General features: G+C 37.5%; 1 protein-coding gene across 5 annotated transcripts in view; it reads right to left on the minus strand.

Moving 5' to 3' along the window:
* Nucleotides 1-9,607: 9,607 nt before the first annotated feature.
* LOC106020157 (protein FAM135B) overlaps nucleotides 9,608-21,814 on the minus strand; it is a 270,121-nt gene continuing 257,914 nt past the window's right edge. For all 5 annotated transcript variants that reach the window (XM_072030578.1, XM_038175218.2, XM_038175215.2 and 2 more), the window contains exon 20: nucleotides 9,608-20,830. In XM_072030578.1, the coding sequence (XP_071886679.1) occupies nucleotides 20,625-20,830 (206 nt within the window). In that variant the 3' untranslated portion in view covers nucleotides 9,608-20,624. The remainder of the gene's footprint in view (nucleotides 20,831-21,814) is intronic.

Consider the following 21,814-nt stretch of genomic DNA (forward strand, 5'->3'; position numbering starts at 1 on the left):
AGCTCACTGTTATTACAGAAAAGAGTATTCTGGAACCTCAGTTGTACAATTGCTGAAAACTAACATTATAGGCAGCATTCTTGTCCCTCGTACCTTGATTTTTTATTTTTATTCTTAAAGTAAAGCCAAGCTCTGTAGGTCTTGAAAGAGTTCCCTTCTGCTCAGTTTTCATATTACTCCATTTACACATTCCTTCATCTCCTTGTTTCAATTAATATTTTTTGAACATGAATTGGACAAAAGTGGGCAGAGCTGTACAAACAGTTTCAAATGAGATTCACTAGTACATAGAATCATAGCTGTGGATTGGAAGGGACCTTAAAGATCATCCAGTTCCAAACCCCTAGTACCTGGTATGACAGGTAAGGCCTACAGCTTTTTCTCTGTCTGTTAAATTAATTGTATTATTTTACCTTGGCGGTTGTTGACTTCTGTGGAATTTATATCAGTTTTGCAAGCTCCTATATCTTTATTCTTAATCCTTCAAACACTGCATGCTAATCAGATGTAACAAATTGATCTGTATCTATTTGCAGTCACTTCTTTGCCTGGAGGACTCAGTTCTGTCCTGTGAAGACATGCACTGAGGTCATACAGTGCAGCACTCTGTTAGGCAAAGCAGCATCTCATATCTGCTCCTCTGGTGCATGCCAGCAAGTGCTACAGAGAAGATCCAGGTTCTACCCACCCATTGCCTTGCTACTCCCACAAGAAAGAGAGAGTATAAGCTGCTGCCAAACCTGTTTTTCTTCCTCAAGCCTGAGTATTCAAAAGAAAATATTTTATATATCCACCTTCCTTGAATTTTTATATTGTAATCTCCATAGATTAGATGTCAACTTCTGTGGTTATCTGTTGTCATCCTTTATTATCTGCTCATTTTATTTCCCTGCTTTCTTTCTCCCTTCCTACTTCCCTTTCTTCTTCCTTCCCTCTGTGTTCCTTTTTAAACCTGACAGTCACCTCTGTTCTTTGTAGACAAACATGAACCAAGGCTTTAAATGAAAAATCATTAGGTTCCAATCATCTGCCTATAATGTACGAATCCTCACAAGGAGAGGAACTGCAGAAGGGAGCCAGGTGTTTGGAGTCTGGTTGGCTTCCCAGTCACATCTTATGTGCCCTCAGATGCCAGCTTAAAAGCTTCCCATTGTATTCAAATAGAGGCCTGCAGGCAGCCCAACAGTATCAGGACCAGTGCCAGCCAGGACTGTTGAACAGACTAAATGCTATAATTATTACATAGCCCTTTTAACAGCAGGGATGGGACAAATATCTGCTTTCTGGCCAAAGGAACAGCCACAGACTATGAAGAGTCATATTCTGCTCTGCTGAAGCACGCATGCTGTATAACGTAGATCTAGTGCTGGAAGGCTTATAATCCTTCCCCAAATAACATTTCATTTGTGAGGAGTCTCAGCCAACTCTGTCAGAAGTGTAGTTATGGCTAAGAATAAAAAATCCTCAGAAGAGAGAAGATAACACGGACAGTTTGCTATTCATCATGCCATAGTATCACAGCAAGTAAGGAAAGCTGAACATGATACAAACATCACTGAGCCCATGCTGTGAGATTATCAGGAGTCTTCTGCATTTGAGAGCTTTAACAGGCAGAAGCACATTGTCAGAAGCCATTAGTTCCAGCTTGACGGCAACCAACCAAAGCACGAATTCTAGCTCCGGTTTGGCTTCTAGGTAAAACCATCTCAACCTGGTTGGAAGGGACAGTAGGTCAGGCTAAGAAACTTTAGTAAATGGATGACAGTACTGACGTTCTGTGGTGGTAGCAGGAGAGACTAGTTTTTGGTTTCCATCAGCTTTTCCAACATACAGTAAGCACTTTTTGTTGTTGTTTGTTTTGCTTTTTTGTTTGTTTGTTTTGCTTGTTTGTTACCTGAAGTGATGGGTACATTTAGAATCATTTTTTCTTCCACATTGTATTTGGTGTTGTTTGCAGCACTACCACTTCCAAGTAGCCCACTGCTCAGGGATGGCATTATCCACCTCTGCCACTGGCAAAAACAAAGTAGAGGAGCTACATCTTTGAATTCGGTAGCCTTCTTCTTTACCCAGGAGTAAAAGAAAGCCACCATTGAACATGAACCCAGTGCAGCAATACAGGACATCAGTCTGAGACAAATTCTGGAGTTCAGCTTTTCCCTGGATTTTCTACCTCTTCCAGTTTTCCTCATGGCACATACATTTTAACTGGCAGCATCACAAGATTTAAATCCCCCCTTTCAGCATAGAGGAAAGCTGTTTTAATGTTCAGATGAGCACAGACAACTCAGTTACTAATGTTGTCTTCTTTCAGAAGGAAAAAATGCCTGGATACTAGCAATAGAGGTTAGATGTATTAGTATATTAAGGGGGAAAATGAGAGGAAAAGGATTCCCCTTTTTTACTGAAGAACTTCAGGAACTCCTTAATAAATTTAGACATCATAATATTAATATATTAATTTCCAAAGCTATAAATTATCGTATGAGTTCAGAAAGGTATCAGCTTAAGTCTGTACTAAAATTGAGTAACTCCAGTACTATGGAAAAAAAATGAGATCAACAAAAAGAAACTCACAACAGTATTTTTTTTCCCTTTCTGATAAGATCTCACTTACAGAAAGAGTGAAAACGTCTTAGTCAACTTTACCCCCTCCATCAAATTTAGATGAAACCGGAATCCAGCTGAATTGCTTAGCAGGACAGTATGAGCCTCATTTCCTCAAGAAAATAATACAAACAGCTGAGGGAACTTTTACCCTGAGGGAACAAGTGGAGCATTGATACTCTACACTACCATGTGACTCCTTTGGGATCGATTGCAAACCTCTCCTGTGTACACTGGCAATCAGAGGATGTGTTTAATTGATTTCACTTTTCCTTCTTCCCTTGTTCAAAGAAGGGGTACAAGTCAATATTTGCACTGATTGGGGAACCATCTAAGAATTTCTGTTAAAAGCCTTTAAACTACAAAAGCTACAAGCACTCTTGTCTAATAGAAATGTTGCTTCAAAATTGCCCCACTGATGATAAATCAAATGCTTTAAGCATAGAGACTAATATGAGTGTTTTAAGGGTCTCTCAATTACTTTTTTTTTTTTTTTTACTATACTTGTTTCTTTTAGCTTTTCAGAGTGACAACGTATTTTATTCCTCTGTGAAGGGTGAGCACTGCAGAGGTATCTGAAATAACTTTGATTAATGTGTCTGGAGCTTTTAAAACCTTTGACAGGAACTTGACTGAATGCTCTATAGAAAAACTTTTTTTTTTTTTCCTTATTCTACAGCATTCCATAGTAATTTTCACTACTCCATGGACTTCTACATTAAAACTTTAATGTGGTGGTCTGTCCTTTGATGTCTTATTCAGCCATTTGCTGTCTGGGTTGGAAAAAGAAGGATGGTACACCTGACTGATGAGGACACTGCACATAGTTGGAATATTCTACAAGAATAACATACCAAATAAAAACTTTCTCAGCACAGATTTAAGTTGTATCACAAAGTCTTCTAACAGTCAATGACCACCATGCAGAAATTACATTCATAGGGTCTGCTTCTTCTGACAGAAGTTGGAAAGGATAGGAATGAAACTGCTAAGCCCTCAGATAATAAAAAATACAAAATACCCAATATGCTCAGTTTCCCCTTGGGGAAGTAATACTGATGACCAATTGACACTCCTATGGAAAATGCTCTGAAAGAAAAGCATTCAGCACATGCTGCTGGTGAGGGTAATTCTGAAGAGGGAGGAGAGAGACTCGAAGGTATGTTTGGGGCTTTGAGTTTGTATTAGGACCTTTACTCTGTGGTGGAGACTTTCTTCCAAGACAAGAACCATAGAATATCTTGACTTGGAAGGTACCCACAAAGATCAAGTCCAATTCCTGGCTCCACAAAGGACCATACAAAAAAACAAACATATGTTTGAGAGCATTGCCTAAACTTGTTTGTTTGTTTGTTTTTGCACTAAATTAGGGAGCCAAGACTACACTAAAGCTTTTTTCTTTTTCTTTTTTTTTTTTTTTTTCCTAGTCTAGACCAATTCTGAGTACATTTCTAGTTATTCAAGCATTATCTGGAAAGAGATGGAAGTATTTAAGACTATCCATGGTACATACAACAGACTGGCAAACTGACACAGATATGCACCATGCATCTTGCTTCCACACAGTGCTTTTATCACTGTCTCTTTAGTGTAGGCACTATAAGTGTAACTATGTGAAAAGTCAAGTCAAATATAGTCTCAGTATGGCTCCAAGAAAGGTAGAACTGTGATTTGTGTGCTTGGGAGTATTTTTCACTGCTTGAACTTAAGCAGAAGAGTCAGCAATATCAAGACAGTTCCAGAATGCTTCAAGACACACCTAGCTTAGAAAGACCTACGTGTTTCAAACTGCCATCCTTTTGGAACCATCACAACAAAAATAAAAGAAGAAAAGGCATTAAACACCTAGATAGCTGTTGTGATACCCTTGGAGAACAGCCAAGGATAACAACAATGGCTGATGGTGGCAGAAGAACAATGAAAACTTGCCTCAATTGTTTCATCTGTTTTTCCAGAGAGAAGATTTTTACTGGAAGACTTTTAAACAAATTTCACGCTAAATAATAATAATAAATAATTATTAATAATAATAATATTATGATATTAATCTTAAAAAACAAAACAAAACAAAAACTTGTGGCTTAACCATAACAACTCCAACAGCTGGCTGCTTACTAGAGGGGTTTAAGAGGATTTCAGTATTTAATGATGATTTAACTTCTGTTTGTTTGTTTGTGTTTATACTGTAAAAAATATGGCAACAGAGAGAACATTAAGTTATGTAAGTATTAACAACAGAGTTGTTCTAATGCAGTGATAATCCTTCTCTATGTATTAATCATCTTGTAGAAAAGGAAATGTAGAACAGCAGAAACCCTATGAACATAAGAAGGTTTACCAAACATATCTAGCATATGCTTTCAGCAGAGATTTGACAATTTACCAGCAGAATGGATTAAGCTTTTCAACACAGGCTCCATAGCTGTTCATCAAAAGGTTAAGGATGTTCAGCCCTGAAGAAGAAACACAGGAGTTCAGCAGCCAAGTGAAAGTAGCAAATCTGTTCAATTTCCTGCTCAGTATTTGTATGTTTGCTAGTGGAAAAAATACATCCAAGCTTTCATCTAAGTTTTGTGTTGGACATATGTACCCTTCTGCTGGAGGACATGTCCATATCAAAGATTCACCAATCATTTTAATGAAAGAGTGCAGTAGCATAGGGGGTGGTATTTGATTAATGCCTCATGGCAATTCCTGTGTTCAGAGCCTGATGCACTGGAGTCTTCCTGTTAAATTCCAGCAGGCTCTGTGCTCTCACGCTTTTTAATAGTACAATAGCCTAATCTGAGCTCATACTTTTGTTAATAAAAAGTAGCTAGTCCTTAACAGACTGTAAAAGAAATTTGATTTCTAGGAACTCAGAGGACAACTTCTGAGAAATTGTTGAGATAAAACATACTGAGCAAGCCTATGAGCACTAAGCTTAAATCTGCCATTTGCTGGGTCTAAATCTCCAGTTTTGGATGGAAAAACAACGGGAAAAAACAATTCATATAACCTCAGGGTATATGCTGGGAGTCTAGAAAAGAGAAATGATTTATCAGAGGCAAAATTTCAAGTCAGAACACACAATTTTGTCTTTGTAGCCATGTTGTGGTGCACCTGGTCCTGGGCTGGTACACAATGTGTCACCTACCTTGGGTCACTTCCAATATAGCATCCCTTGGCCCGTCACAGTCCTGCACTGGTGCGCAGTGGCAGCCAAGGAAATGCACAGCTCATTGTATTTGTATGATCCAACACTGACATCGTGTGGCTGCCTGGAAAGGGTCGACCTCCTCAGGCTTCACTTGTAACTCTGCTGGCTGTTGGACTATCAGTCCCCATGACTTCTAAAAGCATGTTAGTGATTTGGAGCTTGGGAAGACAGCATAAAACTAACAAAAAAATGCCTTCACTCATTTTCCTTCTGAAAACTTCCAGTGAAAAACGCCATCATTCTTGTTATGTGCAAACTGATTTTTCAGGAAATTCATGGTTGGTAATACCACCCTACTGGTTCACTTGTGTAGTCAGTGGCATTCCAGCCATGGAGATGACATGGCCATATTGGCACTATGCTGGATTGAAAGCTTACTTCCATGAGTAGAAAAGGAGATTTGCTGCCTGTTTAGCCCTTCCAAAGACATTGCATGCCAAAGACTTTCATAAGGAGACAATGCAGCATGCCAGTTTCACCATCACATCTGTGTGAAGTACAACATGCTCTTGGGAAAGTTCCCATCTAACCCAGACTGAACCAGATACAGAGAGTCTCCAGTTACTGTTAGTGGTGATTTAAAATAGCTTTCATTTTGACTAGCTGTGTCTCTGCCATGTAGGGATTGCTTTTATGATTTATCAAAGCTTCTTAAGGATGTTCTTTCTGAGCTGCCTGCTGCTTTTTTTTTTTTTTTCTCGCTTTTTTTTTTTTTTTTTCAGTTAGCACAGTAGTGTACAGCACTAGAGAGATATTGGTGTATATGTTCTGTATTAAAGATCAAACAAGGCAATCCATAAATAACTCTGCAGCTAAAAAGCTTGTGGCAGCTTTGGATTATAAGAGACGTGCTTGTGGCAAGAGGCTATACAATTTAATTCCATGATTTTGATGTCCAAGTTCCACCAAAATCGTTTGAAATTGTGTAGAGAAGTCACCAGGTCTATCTGACAAGTTGGTGGAGCATGGTCAGTATTGCCTGAACTAATCTATTCCCACTGCACAGCACAAGGCAGGCATTCTGTATTGCAGTAGAATAACATCTTCACTCTCCACAGTCCCTGTAATGAATATTATTTCGAAACCTCACCTCACACTGTTTATGGGATGAGTTTGTTCTATATGCAGGAACAATCACTGCTATTAATGATCAGTTAGTGGTTGAATTTGACTATGAAACATAGTAGACATATAACGAGAGGGAGAAAAAGTAAGCAGTGATGGAAGAGATGCTCCAGGTTGGATGTTGATTTTATTCACAAATTCATGGCTCAAGAAAGAAAAGTGCATCTCAAGCTTCATCTCCCTCTCCAAATGTGTGCAATTTTGTATGAATATGAAGCTATTAGCTGGCCTATTTGGACATAGGCCTACAGCAGAATTAACTGTAGAGTGGATGCTGGTGTTGTGTGTGCATGTGAATGTATACTCTCACTCCTTGTATGACTCAAATTAGAGAGGAAAACTCTTTGGGGCGTGATAATGAAAGCCTGATTAGACAAGTGTAAGCTCCTGGGACCCATCCAAACCGAAGATCAGGTTGCTAATGCCACCACATTGTACATATCAGTTTCTGATCAATGACGTCTGAAAAGGATGAAACGCAAAAGCCCACTCTCATTCCTTTATTGAGTAATTTGGCTTCAATTCCAGCACAGTAATGAATTCAAAGTCCAACAAACCAATTTTGACTTATTGGTTTGCTAATTAAAGTCTTAATTATGTCAATAGGTGTTTGGGTCTGCAATAATTCAGTCTCTTTTAATTTGTCTCCTGACTTTTACAGCCAATTGTCCATCACACACCAACCTGTGCTGTCTTTGGATAATGGCAGAAGGATGTGTTTGTGTTGGGGGAGCAGGGAGGTTTGAGTTAGATGAAAAGGAGAGAGAAATTGGCCTATAAACATTACAGGAACAGACACAGGCTGCAACTACAAATGTCTTACACATGGGAAGGAGGGATGAGAACCCAGCCATAGGCAGGTTGGTGCCATGCAGAATGACCTGTGCTTCCAGGTGATTAAAAGGCTTTAGCCTAGATTCACCAAGGGCTATATACAGTAACATTTTATTAGCCCGACTACTTGTTTTCCAATCATAACCTACCTGGAGTAGTACCACAGTAGTACATAAGGACAGTACCATAGCTCTATTTTGAAAGCACTGCTTTGTCTTGGACAGTCATGGTAACAAATCATGGTGTTTCTTCACTAGGAGTCCCCAGAAGAACACTACAGCCTGACAAGGATACAGTTTAGTACATAACACCACAATATGACTTACAAGAATAATAAGGTAAATTTAGCCTTTATTAAAACAACAGATTGAAAATACCAGTTTGTACCAGGCAGAGTGAAACTGGCATTGGTTTGTTTTGCAGCACAGTTGTGCCAATGAGTATCTCCTGCTGCTGACCAGAGTATCTGCTTATCTGGACTATTTAGAAGCGCACTCTGCCAAATCCCAGAAAATACGTCAAATCTTGTAACATTCTGAGGATGGACAATGACTTGTTGGGATTAAGGTGAGGCCAATTCATTTTCTGTCTGTGAAAGTGCAAAGTAATTGTCACCAAAAGTAAACGGGAAATGCATATAATCAATGCACTCATTATCCTCTCCCTGTGGCTGGTTCCTTTGCCATTTGATATGATTGAGGAGTGAGTCAGAAAAAAGAAAACCTATCTCTACAGACACAGGCACATCACCAGATCCCTTTGTTGGCTACTAATCAGTTTGCAATAGGAAAGCAGCAACCCCCTAGATTTTGTACTCCCTCCATGCTCATGCCCCTGTTTCCATCACCTGCTCCATGTATTTGCTGATTTTTGGAGCTTCTGTGGGAGATGTCATTAAGCACCTCTGTTTCCCATAGAATTGTCTGAAATAGCATAAAGTTAAAAAAGGGCCAGGAAATTTCTTCTGGGACTGCACACACACAGCTTCATCCTCACTGCCTTCCTTTCTATGTCTCAAGGTAGAGATACCCAGTGATCCTACCACACTAAATCACAGATAGCATCAGCAATCATAACTATCTCTGGGGTAAAATAAAATAAATAGACAGACAGAGATATATCCTTATCTTTGTAGGAAAGGATAAAACAGAGACCTGCATTGTTGACATATATCTGTGACTAATTTTAAATGCAGATGTATTTTTCTGGAAATTTGTGGGGGTAACACCAGAACTTACAGTTGAAGTCCCTGTTCACTTGACAAAAGCCAGAAATGTCCTTTCCCTGTATAGTTAACTGGTATAGAAATTGCCAAAGGCACATGAAGAAGCAGCAACACCCCCACCCCAACACCAACTCCTGATGATGGTAGGCAGCTGCCTATAAGGAGGTTCATGACCTCAATATATGGGACCAGAGGAGCTCAAGTTTAGTTATGGATTATATTCCTGAAATGAATTCTTAAATATACATACAAAAGCCTGAAAAAGAAGTGTTCAAGCACTTAATACATTGCTGCCTTCAATGTTTTTCTGCTTCGAGGTCTTATTCATTTAATCAATCAACATAAGTTCCATGTTAAAAGCCCTTTAGGTCATGATCAGTTCATCTAATAATTTCTTTGTATTATTGATTCAGTGTCTCAGAGTTGTGTTATGTTCTTCAAGCAGAGAGTCACAATGTGAATTGGCCAAGGTTGCTCACACAGCTCATGCATTCTCTTACTTCACATTTTCAGAATTTTTTGTTTGACTTCTCTTTATCACTGGCATCATGTTCCCTCACACTACATAGACAAAAGAAATTTGGGACTTCCTGTGTAAATACCAGGAACCACACAAATACAGACAAAAGGAAGCAAAGATTTTATTGACATTTCTTTACACAGAACACAAGCTACACAAAATGCCACAATAAAGCATATGTAGAAAAATAGTAGAATCATATTGGCACTGATGACTATTCATTATTATTATCATCTTATTATACAGGTTTCATCATAACCATAATAAATAAGCATTAAAATTTCACAGTGGCATTATAAGCTTTACATTCATGATCTTGTTTATACAAGGGACCATGTCAGGTTTCTTCACTTCTTTTTTTTTTTTTTTTTTTTTTTGTATGATCATGATTCTAAGTAGTAGATTTAAAAATTAAAAGCCCTTTCCCTTAACCTATAAGGATCTGTCCACATTAATCCATTGACTTGATCCCTTGAAGAGGTCTGCATTTGTCTAAATAGACATTACTTCTAAAACATAATTGACCAATTTGAAAATTGGCCTTAGAAAGAACCCAGGATATTTGTTATCTTCTGGTGGTCCAACTGTGAGATGCCATGAATGCTACTGGCTGCCATTCAGCAAGATCCTTAGGAGGTATAAACTGCTTTATCAGGTTAACCCACTTGGGGATCTGGCCCATTATAACAAAAGTGCATTTGAGCAGCATTTCTCAGGATCAGACCTTTAGTCAAGACTTTGTGGATGCTGTTGAGTCAGAACATACATTTCAAGAAAATTGATTTGTGTCTGCATTTTCCCTAAAATGTCACGGAACTGACTCAACTTCATTTGTTCCCACTTTGTGAGATCAGTTTGGGTTTTTGATATATCTTACTTAAATCTTGACAGACGCAGTTAAAGAAAATTGAAGTGTATGGCAGTTGACAAATGTTCATTAGGGAAAGGAAAGTAAATTAGAGTGAGGCAGAACAGAACACATGTTGTAGATCTTCTTAAAAAGAGTCTTCTTAAAAATAAACAAAGAAACGGTACAGATTTTCCAAGCTCACAGACTCTAATTATTGCCTCTTCTGTCTGATTTGAAATACAATTTGTGAGAAGCATAACTGCCTCAATCAAATGTAATAATATATCATTTAAAAATACAACCTCTAGTGTCACATGACAGAATCAGTTGTACTCATATTCAGACCACAGAAATGGTTATACTTTAAAATACCATAGATTAGTCATCTGCAAAGTTCAAACTCAGTATAAAGTTACTGTCTTTAGACCCAAATTTGCAGAAGGTTGTACATGCATCACTTATATCATGCATATTGCTCACCCTGAACAACCAGCCTTAAAGGAAATACTTGGAGAACAATATATTTCTGATGCATTGCTTTGCATCCTGTGTGTACAAACATGGACACATTGTCCAATGATAGTATAACACATCCACTATGCATGGGTACAAACAGTTATTAAGTCCAAGGGTCAGCCTCTTCATTTGTTTGTCTGTTTCTTTGTTTTGAAATTGAACTGCTTGATGATGAATTTATCGCTTGAAATTCAGCCCAGTATTATTTATGTCAGTTGTTTATTTTAAAATATGTATTTATTTTTAGAATATTCTAACCTTGTCCTTGTTAACTAAGAAATGTAAAAGTATACTTAAAGAAAACTACTTTCAGAGCTAATCACTTAGAGGAAAAAAGGAGGGGGTTAGTACTAAGGGTTATTATCTTGTTAATTAGTATAGTAAATAAAACATAATTTTTTCATAACATATAATAGGGATCTTCACAGAACTGTGATTCTGTCCAGCAAATTCTATTCCACATGTCTGTTGAGGAACAGTAAAGATCCAATTTTAGGTGTTGCCATTGAGCTGAGAAATAATCCAGCAATGTAAGGTGTTCCACTTGAATAGATACTGTACAGTTGAGAAGTTATTTCTGGTGACCTTGCTAACCTTAACTATTAAAAAGTTACAGGCTGATTTTGAGGGTTACAATTTTAATAAACTTGAAAAAGGAGTTTCATCACGTTTTCCAAGACTCTCAAACCAACATAATGGTTCCAACATCAAAAATAGCAATTGCCTATGTACATCACATACAAGGAAAGATATGGCAAGCAAGACCTGCCTCATGGATGTGCTTTGTTTGGAATATGAACGCTATTTTTCTGATTTTAAGCACCTGAGTGTGAGATTTGCAGCAAGAAACAGAGAGATAGGATGAGGCAGAGATCCACTTACTCCTGTGAATTGCCTAAAAACTTGTTACATGTTCCTTCTAAGGAAAACAGAAAGTTCTCCAGCAAGCAAGTCCTCCCAACTAAGGGTTTGATAAAGGTAATTCTGATTATAGGGAAAATTACATTTTCTGATATCTTAGATGCTGCCACTAATTATCCAAACATAAATGGGAAGATGGAGATGTAATGTCAGATTTAAAAAAAATAATAATACTTGAGTATATGTTAACAGATTTAAGCAGATGATAGAGGCCTAGTAAGACAAGTACGTAAGACTAGGGTTAAAAAAAACTTCAGTACTAAATGGATTCATTACTGAAGTCAATGAAGCCCAGTCCTGGGTTAATCTGAACCATTAAACTGCTCGTCATTTAAGAAAGCTTGCTATTAAAAGTTGAATACAAGCAACAAAACATAGATATGGATTTCAGTTTATCTCTGAACTTTGTGTTTAGGAATATGCTCTTTTATTTTGATTTTGGATCAATATTTCTCCCAAACATACAAAAATATTATAGGATGATTTATCCTGCATCTTTGTCTTTTATCAGAGCTACATCCAGATTCTTACTTAACTGGATAATCCTAAAAGTCATGGGACAAATTACCAGTATTGCTTCTTTCTTGGTAAATCAGCGAAAAATGAACCTCGAAAACACTATCAGTGATGTGATTTATTTATTTTTTTCAAGACATTTGCAAAGGAGTACCCTGGTTTGTCTAGACTGATCTCCTTCATACTTCATAAGGAGATTTAACAGCAGAAGAAGGAAATAGCTAATTCCCCAGACTGTATGAATAACCAAATACACACAAGGCTAAAATTAGCAAGCAGAATTGTAAAGCTGATAAATTACTGGTCCATCAGCTTAAAAATAAATGCTTGGTTGAAGAGGAGGGATGTCAAGAAAAATTTAAAAATGGTGACAAGCTTCCTGTCTCAGAAGATAGGGCAGCTGGGTTTGACATTACATTGACCTTGGAGCCATGGAGTTGGTAGATAACACCCACCAAATTCAAGACTGCTTAGATAAGATTAGTCAATGAATGGTCTGCCAAGAGGCTGACATTGTCCAAACCAATCTCTCTCCTCCAATGAGGTGGAGGAAGCCAGCAAACTGCTCTTTCACAGGAGCTCTGGAAGATAACCAAAATGTTCCTCCAAAAAGGAATAGAAACCTATGAAATTCAAGTCACCACGAGCTTCAAAGTAAGGTATGCTATACATGTACATACTCTACATATGGGAACATACATTCATTACATATAAGATTATAACATACATTACATCGGGGAAAGGACACTTTCTATATGCATAGGGATGTTAGGCATACCACACAAATGGTATGTGGGGCATACAAGACCTATTTTTTTATCATTTTTACTGAAAGTGATGATATATCTCAGATCAAAAAGATTCCCCTTATCTCTTCCTCAACCTTTGTAGTGCATGTAGCTGCATATATGGTAGTGTATCAGAAATGCCTTGACATCTTTCCACCATTAGGAGTAATGCAGGTAATGTTATCCACATTACAAAGAAAAAAGTACGAGTGAGTGAGCATTTCTTCTGAATTGGGACAAGTAGATTTCTACTAGTACTTTAGCATTCAGGAAGGAATTAAAAGCTTCTTAAATTAATTGACAGAAACTACTAAAAAAAATTGAAATATTGGACCTCTTGGCTATTCTATTTATTAGACTAACCACATGTATAGGTAATGGAGAAAAGTGAGACCATCACAGTATTTGAACCACCCACTCAAAAAATAAATAAATAAAACATAAAAAATTGCTTGAGGCTGGACTTCTTCATAGACTTTGGGGAGGTTTGTTTGCTAATATGGAAAAGCTATTTGTGTTTGCAGTTGATAGCTCTCAAAGTCTGAACTGCATGCCAGACTCAGTAAGAATAGTCCTATTTACTACGTCACAGTTTCACATTTTCAGAAGCAGAAGCTACTTGAAGATGTACAGCTCCATGCATACACCTAATGGACTTCTGGCACGTTTATCTACTTGTGGGAATCAGTTTTGCACAGAAGTGATTAGTTTTCTGCACAGATAATAGGATCTTCCAGTGTTTTGGGTAGAAGTAGAGTGGAATTCACAAAAGCAGATAAATCAAGTTTCAAGGTTGTAATAGGAGTTAATTCAGTTTGACCTTTTTCATAAGCAGAGCTTATACATATTTATTCTTTATGCCTCTTAACCTATGAAGGGAAGGCCTGACTCACCTGCATTTAAAGCAGCTATACAATGATTAAACTGTTTTCATAAGCATTTCAATTCAGTGCATTGACTTCTGTTAGGGAACTGCACATGTATTATATAGTCTTAAAAAAGAAAAGAAACAGCAGCAGCATCTATTTCAGACCACAACCTGTTGGGAAGCAACATGCCATGGACCTGATGATCAAAAGGTAAGAGAACATACCTGTCACTCATGCCAGTGTGAACAAGACTTACATTAGGCTCTATGTATTGTTATTTGTGCCTGAAGATTACCAATGACCGTAAAATAAAAATATGGAAAACCAGAAGGGAAGCCATTAGCATCATTGTGGGTGTTCCAGGGGTGTAATGTAGTCCCACATGTATCGTGTGCTGAAAGAGAGGCCCACCAATGGTGGTGGTGTGACACAGGTCACAACTCTTTGCCCTTGCTGGTGTAACTACTTCAACCAAGATCAATGATCAAAGGATCAAGAAGTAAAGATGAACTCACAGGGGGATGCAATCTACACGTTTACAAATTCTGGCAACAGGAGGACAGCTCCAGCTCCAGCTGTCCAGATTAGGACCTGAGATAGGAAGAGGATGTGATGAGAGTTGATTGCCAGTGACTCCCTCCTTCCCAGGGCAAAGGCACCAGTCAGGACCAGAGCTGCTATCCAATGGACTTTCCTAATACCCGGAGGCAGATCCATAACAGTGCAGAAAGACTGCATAAGACCCTTCTGACTATTTCCTCTAACTGCTCAACTATGTGGACAAGACCAGGGTTAATCTTGAGAATACTAAAGGTGTTTGGGCACTTGGACGGTGCTGTAGCTTTGTATGAAGGCAAGGACTGAATGATGAAGAGAAAAGGAATTCATGGGAGCTGTAGGAAAAAAAAAAAAAAAAAAAAAAGGCAGGAGATGTAATCAGATAATGGAAAAGTGACTGTACAAATGGGCAAGACAGAATAGTAGCTTGGGGCCATTTAGGCTACTCAAGAAATCGCAAGTTTTGGGAACCATAGTCAAAGAACAGAGCAAGAGGGACAATCTTGCTGTGGTCACAACATTTGATTCAAAAGAGAGTGGTAAATAAATATTGAAGATTGAGCTAGGAATTGACAGTTACTTAACAGCATTCAATATCAAAACTGCTGAGTATATGTACTGAAATAAAACACTCTTAGAGAGCTCTCTATGAACATGACCTTTAGGCTCCAAATAACCAGCAGGAGTGAAATATCATGGTCTGTTCTGATGATCATTTTCAAATGGAAATTTAAGTCCATAAAGAAAATAATCTCTCAGTTAGGCTGGCACATATTGGCATGCTGAGACCACTGTAGAAGTGCCCCATGACTATTCAATGTATATAATGTTTCATGGGATATTTACGTAAACTTTCACAAGGGTCTAACTCTGTTAGAAGTACTTATTTTCTTCTTGCATCACCACTTAGCTACTTCAAATGCAGCAGTAGAAAGGAAGAGATCTTCTTTTCTTAACTTGCCGAAAGCAACAGAGGAACCTACAAATTCTAATGAAAGCTTTGGCCTGAATTCCCAGTTTTCACATAATCTTGTGATAGCTTTCTCTTTCAAGCTTGGCACTTCTCTAGCAAGGAAATGCTGAAGAGGATTGGTCAGTTGATACTTAGGATGTGCTTTGAAGTAAAGTAGCACTCAGCATTTGTACTAGTAATTTCCAAGGCTCTGTGCTAAGGTTTCAAGCCTTTAAGATACAATCCTTGAAAGCTAAGCAATTTCAGCTTCCACTTTTGTCAGTGGAAAGACTTGATTTTAAAAACATATTAACAGCTTTGTTAAAGAGAAATTGGCACCATTGGAGGCTGGGAAAGACACATTTTCAGTCCAACTTTAAAGGAACCTGTTTGTCTCTTCAGTGCTTGCTTATGATCCAACTGTACTAGTCCAAATTCACACCTAATTACGAAAAACAGATCAGTTTTCCAACCAGTCCACCAGTGTCGGTCCTCTACATTATGCCAATACCTTAGGGACCCAAAAATGAGCCTTACAATAAATTAGTGAAGAGAGGCAAGTGACTCTGAAGGCCACCAAAGGAGAAAACAGGAGCACTCCTTCAGAGTACTTACCTCTCTTCATTGACTACAGTAAGAACTTAGACACTTCCTTTAGTTGAACAAAGTCATTTTGAAACTAATTTTTAAGCACAAATTAGGTAATAAAAATAAACAGGCTAATTTCTACTCTACAAGCAGAAACATCTCTAGAGGTTTCTCCAGGTTTTGTGAAGGGCAGTCAGCAATTACTAAGAGATTAAGAAACAGACTCTTGAAGATCCTTAAGACTGCCGCAGGAGGAGCTAGACCCTTTTTGTCCTTCACCTACTCACATTTAGTCAATACTGCAATGTCTTTCCATTTGTATTCAAGAAATAATTCTTCTGTTTCAAAAGAGATTAAACCCTTATAAAACAGAGTTCAGTAGTCTCATTCTAAGTACTTTGTCAATAAAATTGGTGAGATTTTAAATATTCTTTCTTCCAGAATTACTGTGCTATTTCAACCTAGATAACTGTGAAACTGAAAAGGAGATAGCTTCAAAGGCAAGTGTACAGTAGGTACAGTAGGCTTTATTAAGGCCTTTGGAGTGGGGATGGATTCCCATAAGATTTCCAGTGGGAAATCGGTGGGGGACTCCCACTGATATTTTGAAATTTTGAAATTTTGGTGTGGTGGCCTCATCTGATCAAGCTTAGGTATCTAGAAAGTAGACGACAAAATCTGGTATCCTGCATAGTCAGTAGAGAAGAACAGGCATAAAGAAAAATAGAACAGACAAATAAAACGGATCCGACAAAGCACACCCTAAAAGTGTATCTTTCCTTCCACTGACCCTAAAAGTCCCTCCTACCAGGTCACAAAATTACTTCTATACCATAATTATCTAAGGTTAAATGTGATGATACTACTCTGTGTGGAGGTTTTCAATTACTTGTAAGGTAATTTACCATGGCCTGTGCATCTTCCTTGAAAGAATTTTCTCATATAGCCCATACCTCATATTTAACACTGTCAAACCTTACTAGACAAGTTAATTTTACCAGTTGGAGTCAGGAGGTCTACCATGCTGGTTTTAAGACATCACACCCAGGTGCTCAGAAACAACCCTGCATTGTCTTCTGTGTTTTATCTTATCTAGAGAAAAGACACAAAGAAGTGGATGGAGTTTCACTTCAAATACAAGCACGTTCTCCATTCTGTCCAACCTCTTGAAAAATGTCTTCTTGTGAATGTATGAGCTTCACTTAAGAAATTAAGCACAGCCTCCATGGATATACCAAAACAAGCGGAGATTGTAAAGTTTGAAGGGAAATCCTTGTATCAACACTGAAAATGCAATTAAATCCATTTAAAGTGACTTTATGTGACAGGCCAATACATTAAAATTCCAAAACACAGAAACACAAAAGCTTACTGTGCAGTTATTTTGATATCTCCTATGAAGATAATTCTAATATTATATTTCTCTCCATATAAATCAATATATAAAAAACTTCTAAAAATGATTCCATGTTGATTGCTATATTTTGATGAAGTGCAACCACTCAGATGTTATTTACATTATAATGACAATGAGGATTTCTTTGCAATATAGTCTATACCATTAGAGAAGATTTACTATATTCTGTGTCATTATCAAGGCAATATCCCATTAAAAAGCATAAAAGAAAGGGAGACTATTCTGAGAACCTCAAAATGAATGCTAAGCTAGACAGTTATTGCCAATATATCCCACAACGTTCTGGCAGCATAAGGAAGATAAAATCTGTGTCATATCATTTCACAGGAATGACATCTCCCAGACTTTTCTGAGGCTCTATAGAAGCTCTCTATCACACCCTCTAAGGAGCAAGTTGAATGAACCTAATCCAACTCCACTGAAATCAGACTCTAAGCTGTGGAAGAACAGTATATGGACAGATACATGGACATTTTTAGGTATGTTTGTCCATAAGTCACAGCACTGGTAGCAGTGTACAGTGTGAAACTGAACGTACCAAAAGGGCTACCAATTTCTGCAGTAATACAAAAGAGACTTTTTCACATTTCCCCTCTTCCACACGTACATAAATAGAAGGCTAGGAATGCCGTCTAATGTACAAGGCAAGGCAAGAAACCACCTGTATGATTTTAAGAAGCACTACACCAGTATGTTGTCATATCCATTATATTCATGATTAAAAACATGGAATGTTTGACCTTGAAATAAGCATACTTCTTTGTATGCATTGCAAATACACACACGCATTAGGTATGTATATATTTGTAAAATAGCCTCTCAACAATTTAAAAAATTTTCCATGTGCAGACTCCCAAAAATTTTCTAAAAGAGGAATAGATCGCCATATAAATCACTAAAGACTGCTAATGATTGGGGATTGCTTTTCTTTCTTGCTTTTCATGTACTCCTTAGAAGTCTGTGTCTGTGGATCAAAACCTCTGTACAAAAGCTTTACCTCCATGCCCCATTAAATTTAATAATGTGTAAACAATTCTCCAAGGAAGAAGTAAGCTGTGATATGTAAGTTTAGTTGGCATTAAAATGTTGAGGTGGAACAGTGATAAAGACTTCTAAAACAATACGTGAGACCCAGAAATTCTTGATTCCTGACAAAGAATTTTTTTTTTAACTGGGCAAATCCATCTTTTAGCTTTAAATTGTCAATTTATTAAAGGAAAAAAAGAGAATAGTATCTACCTATTTACTTCAAGTATTGCAGAAATATTTAATGTTTACAAAACTAATTGCTATTGAAATGCACCATGTGACCACTTCTATTTAATTTCAGTGTCAACTCTGAAGAGCAGAAGATGATTTAAGGTGCAATATACCATTCTGTTTTCATGTTTTAGTCTTACCTTTTTGGATATTCCTTCTTATTCCTTTCTATTTCAAAACATGCCTTCATTATTAGACCACCCTAGTCCCAGTTTGTCAGCAACTCTTTTCTCGAACGAGTTCTTCAAAAGTTTTCCACTTTTCTTCTTTTAAACACAGCTAGTTTTACCTTCTGCATGTACAAATATTTCCCTGGGGTTGCAAAATTTTGGGGTTTATTTTTTTAGTTATTTTATTTCAGAGATTTCCACTATCTTCATCCTAGTTCACTGATGACAGTCTTGAAACCTAGAACCAACTTTGTCACTTTTTATGTTCATTTGTTTTATTTTTTCACAAGATATAGAGGTCTGGTCACCTATGTTTTTAAAAAAATTACACTTGCTTTAAAAAATTACCTTCCTTCCAAACACAAATATTTGTGAAGAGTTATTTGCCTCCTTCTTTTTGAAAAACTGCTGTGACATTGAAAATTTATCAAAGTGGTATGAAAATGTATAGAAAGTTATTGAAATGTGTCATTTAAAATGCTGACAACATTTTGATTAAAAACAAATTAAAAATGCAAAAAAAAATACAAAAAGTGAAAAACGGGTTATTTTCTAAACCCCTGAAAAGAATTCTGATAACATTGTATGAATAAAATTTTAACTGTTTTGACCAGCTGTAACCATGTAATTAGGACTGGTTATAGCACTGCAAATGGGAATTAGTAAAACCCTATTACAGCATTACAGAGAAATCTAAAACATATGTATGGTTTTTAAGCTTTTGACAATCATTACTGCTCTAGGTCACCAACCTATTTTCATCTGATTGGTGTTTTTTAGGAGTATTACTGGCTAGATTTTGAATTTCAGACTAATGTATATATATACATATATATATATATGTACGTATAATACCTTGGGGTAAATGTATTTAGATACAAATTTAAAAGTGAAAATTGTACCTCTGAGGTTATAATAACAAGCACAGTAATGGTATTCTAGAAATGTAAACAGGAGAAGGGCTAACAGATGCCACTGATATTTCACAAGTAATCCAATAGATTCCCATCAGTCTGGCAGCTTTTAACTTGAAGAAGTCTTCCCAACTAAAAGTTTGTGTTGTGTTTTTTTTTTTTAAGTCAAATATCAAGTTTTTTTTTTAATTCTATATTAAATATTTCCCCCCTTTCCATGATTTGAATGTGTGCATGTTACAAATGATTACCAATGATGGAACCATTTTCTTTTGAGAAACAGAAACGTTGAAATTGTCATAAATGTTTTTTAGACTTTTCATTTCATTGCAAAGGAGGTTTTAACCTGAGTTCATATACATTTGTTTCCTCTTGTATTAGCCACCTCAAAGTGCTACAGATGTATAGCTTTGTTAAAATGTAAATAAGCATTAAATCAAGAACAGACAAATTCCTGGGTTATTATCTGAGAGAAATGGTGATCATATTGGTCCCATCACATTTAGATAATATTAACCATCTTTATTCTGATTCTCTACTTCAGAAGTAGTTCATATCTTTATGTGGACAAACAACATATAAACAGAAGAGGAATATTTATTTCTTCCAAAAGCACCAATATTTGGAAGCTTGAATGCCTTAAAGCCATAGCACTTTATTCTCTGAAACAGAAATGGAAATGGAGAGAGATTGAAAGTCCCACCTGATCTCATTTCTAACACTGCACGCTTTTGGCTAAGGGATTCTCCTCCACTCAGTGAAATGGTTTGCTTCTGCTACCCCATACTTCAGGCACTATTTGAAGTAGTTGAGTCCTGCCACAAGGAAAAACTTCTCCAGGAAAAGTTCAGAGTCCAGCACAGCAATGTGGGCTGCCCGGCCAATCAATGTGTTGGCGGTGTTTGGCAGAGCATGGAACACGTTGTGTCTGATCAAAGTGCAGTCCTTCGCCCCAATCAAAGGCTGGAGCAGGTTGTTAATCATTTCTGCATAAACAGGACCTGCAAAAGATTTTAAAAGTCACACGTACATGCCAAAACTGCCAGATCCCCTCTTTCTTTCCAGTATCATTTAATTACAGTCACAAAGAGAAGGAAAATGGAACAAATAACAACAAAATGCAAGTGAAAGCAGTTTATTTCAATGGTTTGCCATGTCCCAGGATGTTATTAATATAATGGAGCCACTGGCCACCTGGAGAGACCTAGTGAAGCTGCTAGCACGAAGAGTGGGACATGCCTCAGCATTTAGTTCCATTTCTCCTGAGGTGGAAAGAAACACACATTTCCTCCAGGGGAAGAGGTCTGGATTCATACTGCCTGTGAAGCTGAATGCAAAAGGATCAGGCAAGATATGTGTTTTTTTGTTTGTTTGTTTGTTTGTTTTTCTGGGTAATCTAATGCAGGAAGAACATCATGCCTTTCTGCAGATAGTTTAGAAGTTTATAGGGCAACAACAGCAGCTCAGGAAGCTTGCACTCATGGATGTAGGTCTGGCTTCTACTAGGCCAAAGATGTCCCTGAGGAAAAAAAACACCTGAAGAAAGAGTTAGAAAACTGCCTTTCAATTCATGTGTTAGGTAAGACAAAAAGATCCGTGTGAAGGCAACCATGTTGGCCCTTGGTCAGCAGAGAGAAGAGATCAACACCTCCTGCTTTTGCTTCCCCTGTTGAGGAAATCGTAGTCCTGCAATGAGGTAACCCCTCAGCCTTCTCTTCTCTAAACTGAACAAAACAAGTGACCTCAGCCACGTCTTGCCCTCTAGGCCCTATCTAGGCCCTACACTATCTTTATTGCCTTCCTTTGGACACTTTCTAATAATTTTATATCCTTTCTAAATTGTAGCTCCCAAAACTGCACACAGTACTCAAGGTGAGGCCACACCAACACACAGTAGAGTGGGCTTCCCTTGACTATCTATCACTGTTGTGTTTGATGCACCCCAGGGTACAGTTGGCCCTTTTGGCTGCCAGGGCACACTGCCG

Source organism: Anas platyrhynchos, chromosome W, assembly GCF_047663525.1.
Source record: "Anas platyrhynchos isolate ZD024472 breed Pekin duck chromosome W, IASCAAS_PekinDuck_T2T, whole genome shotgun sequence".
In the NCBI taxonomy this organism is placed as follows: domain Eukaryota; kingdom Metazoa; phylum Chordata; class Aves; order Anseriformes; family Anatidae; genus Anas; species Anas platyrhynchos.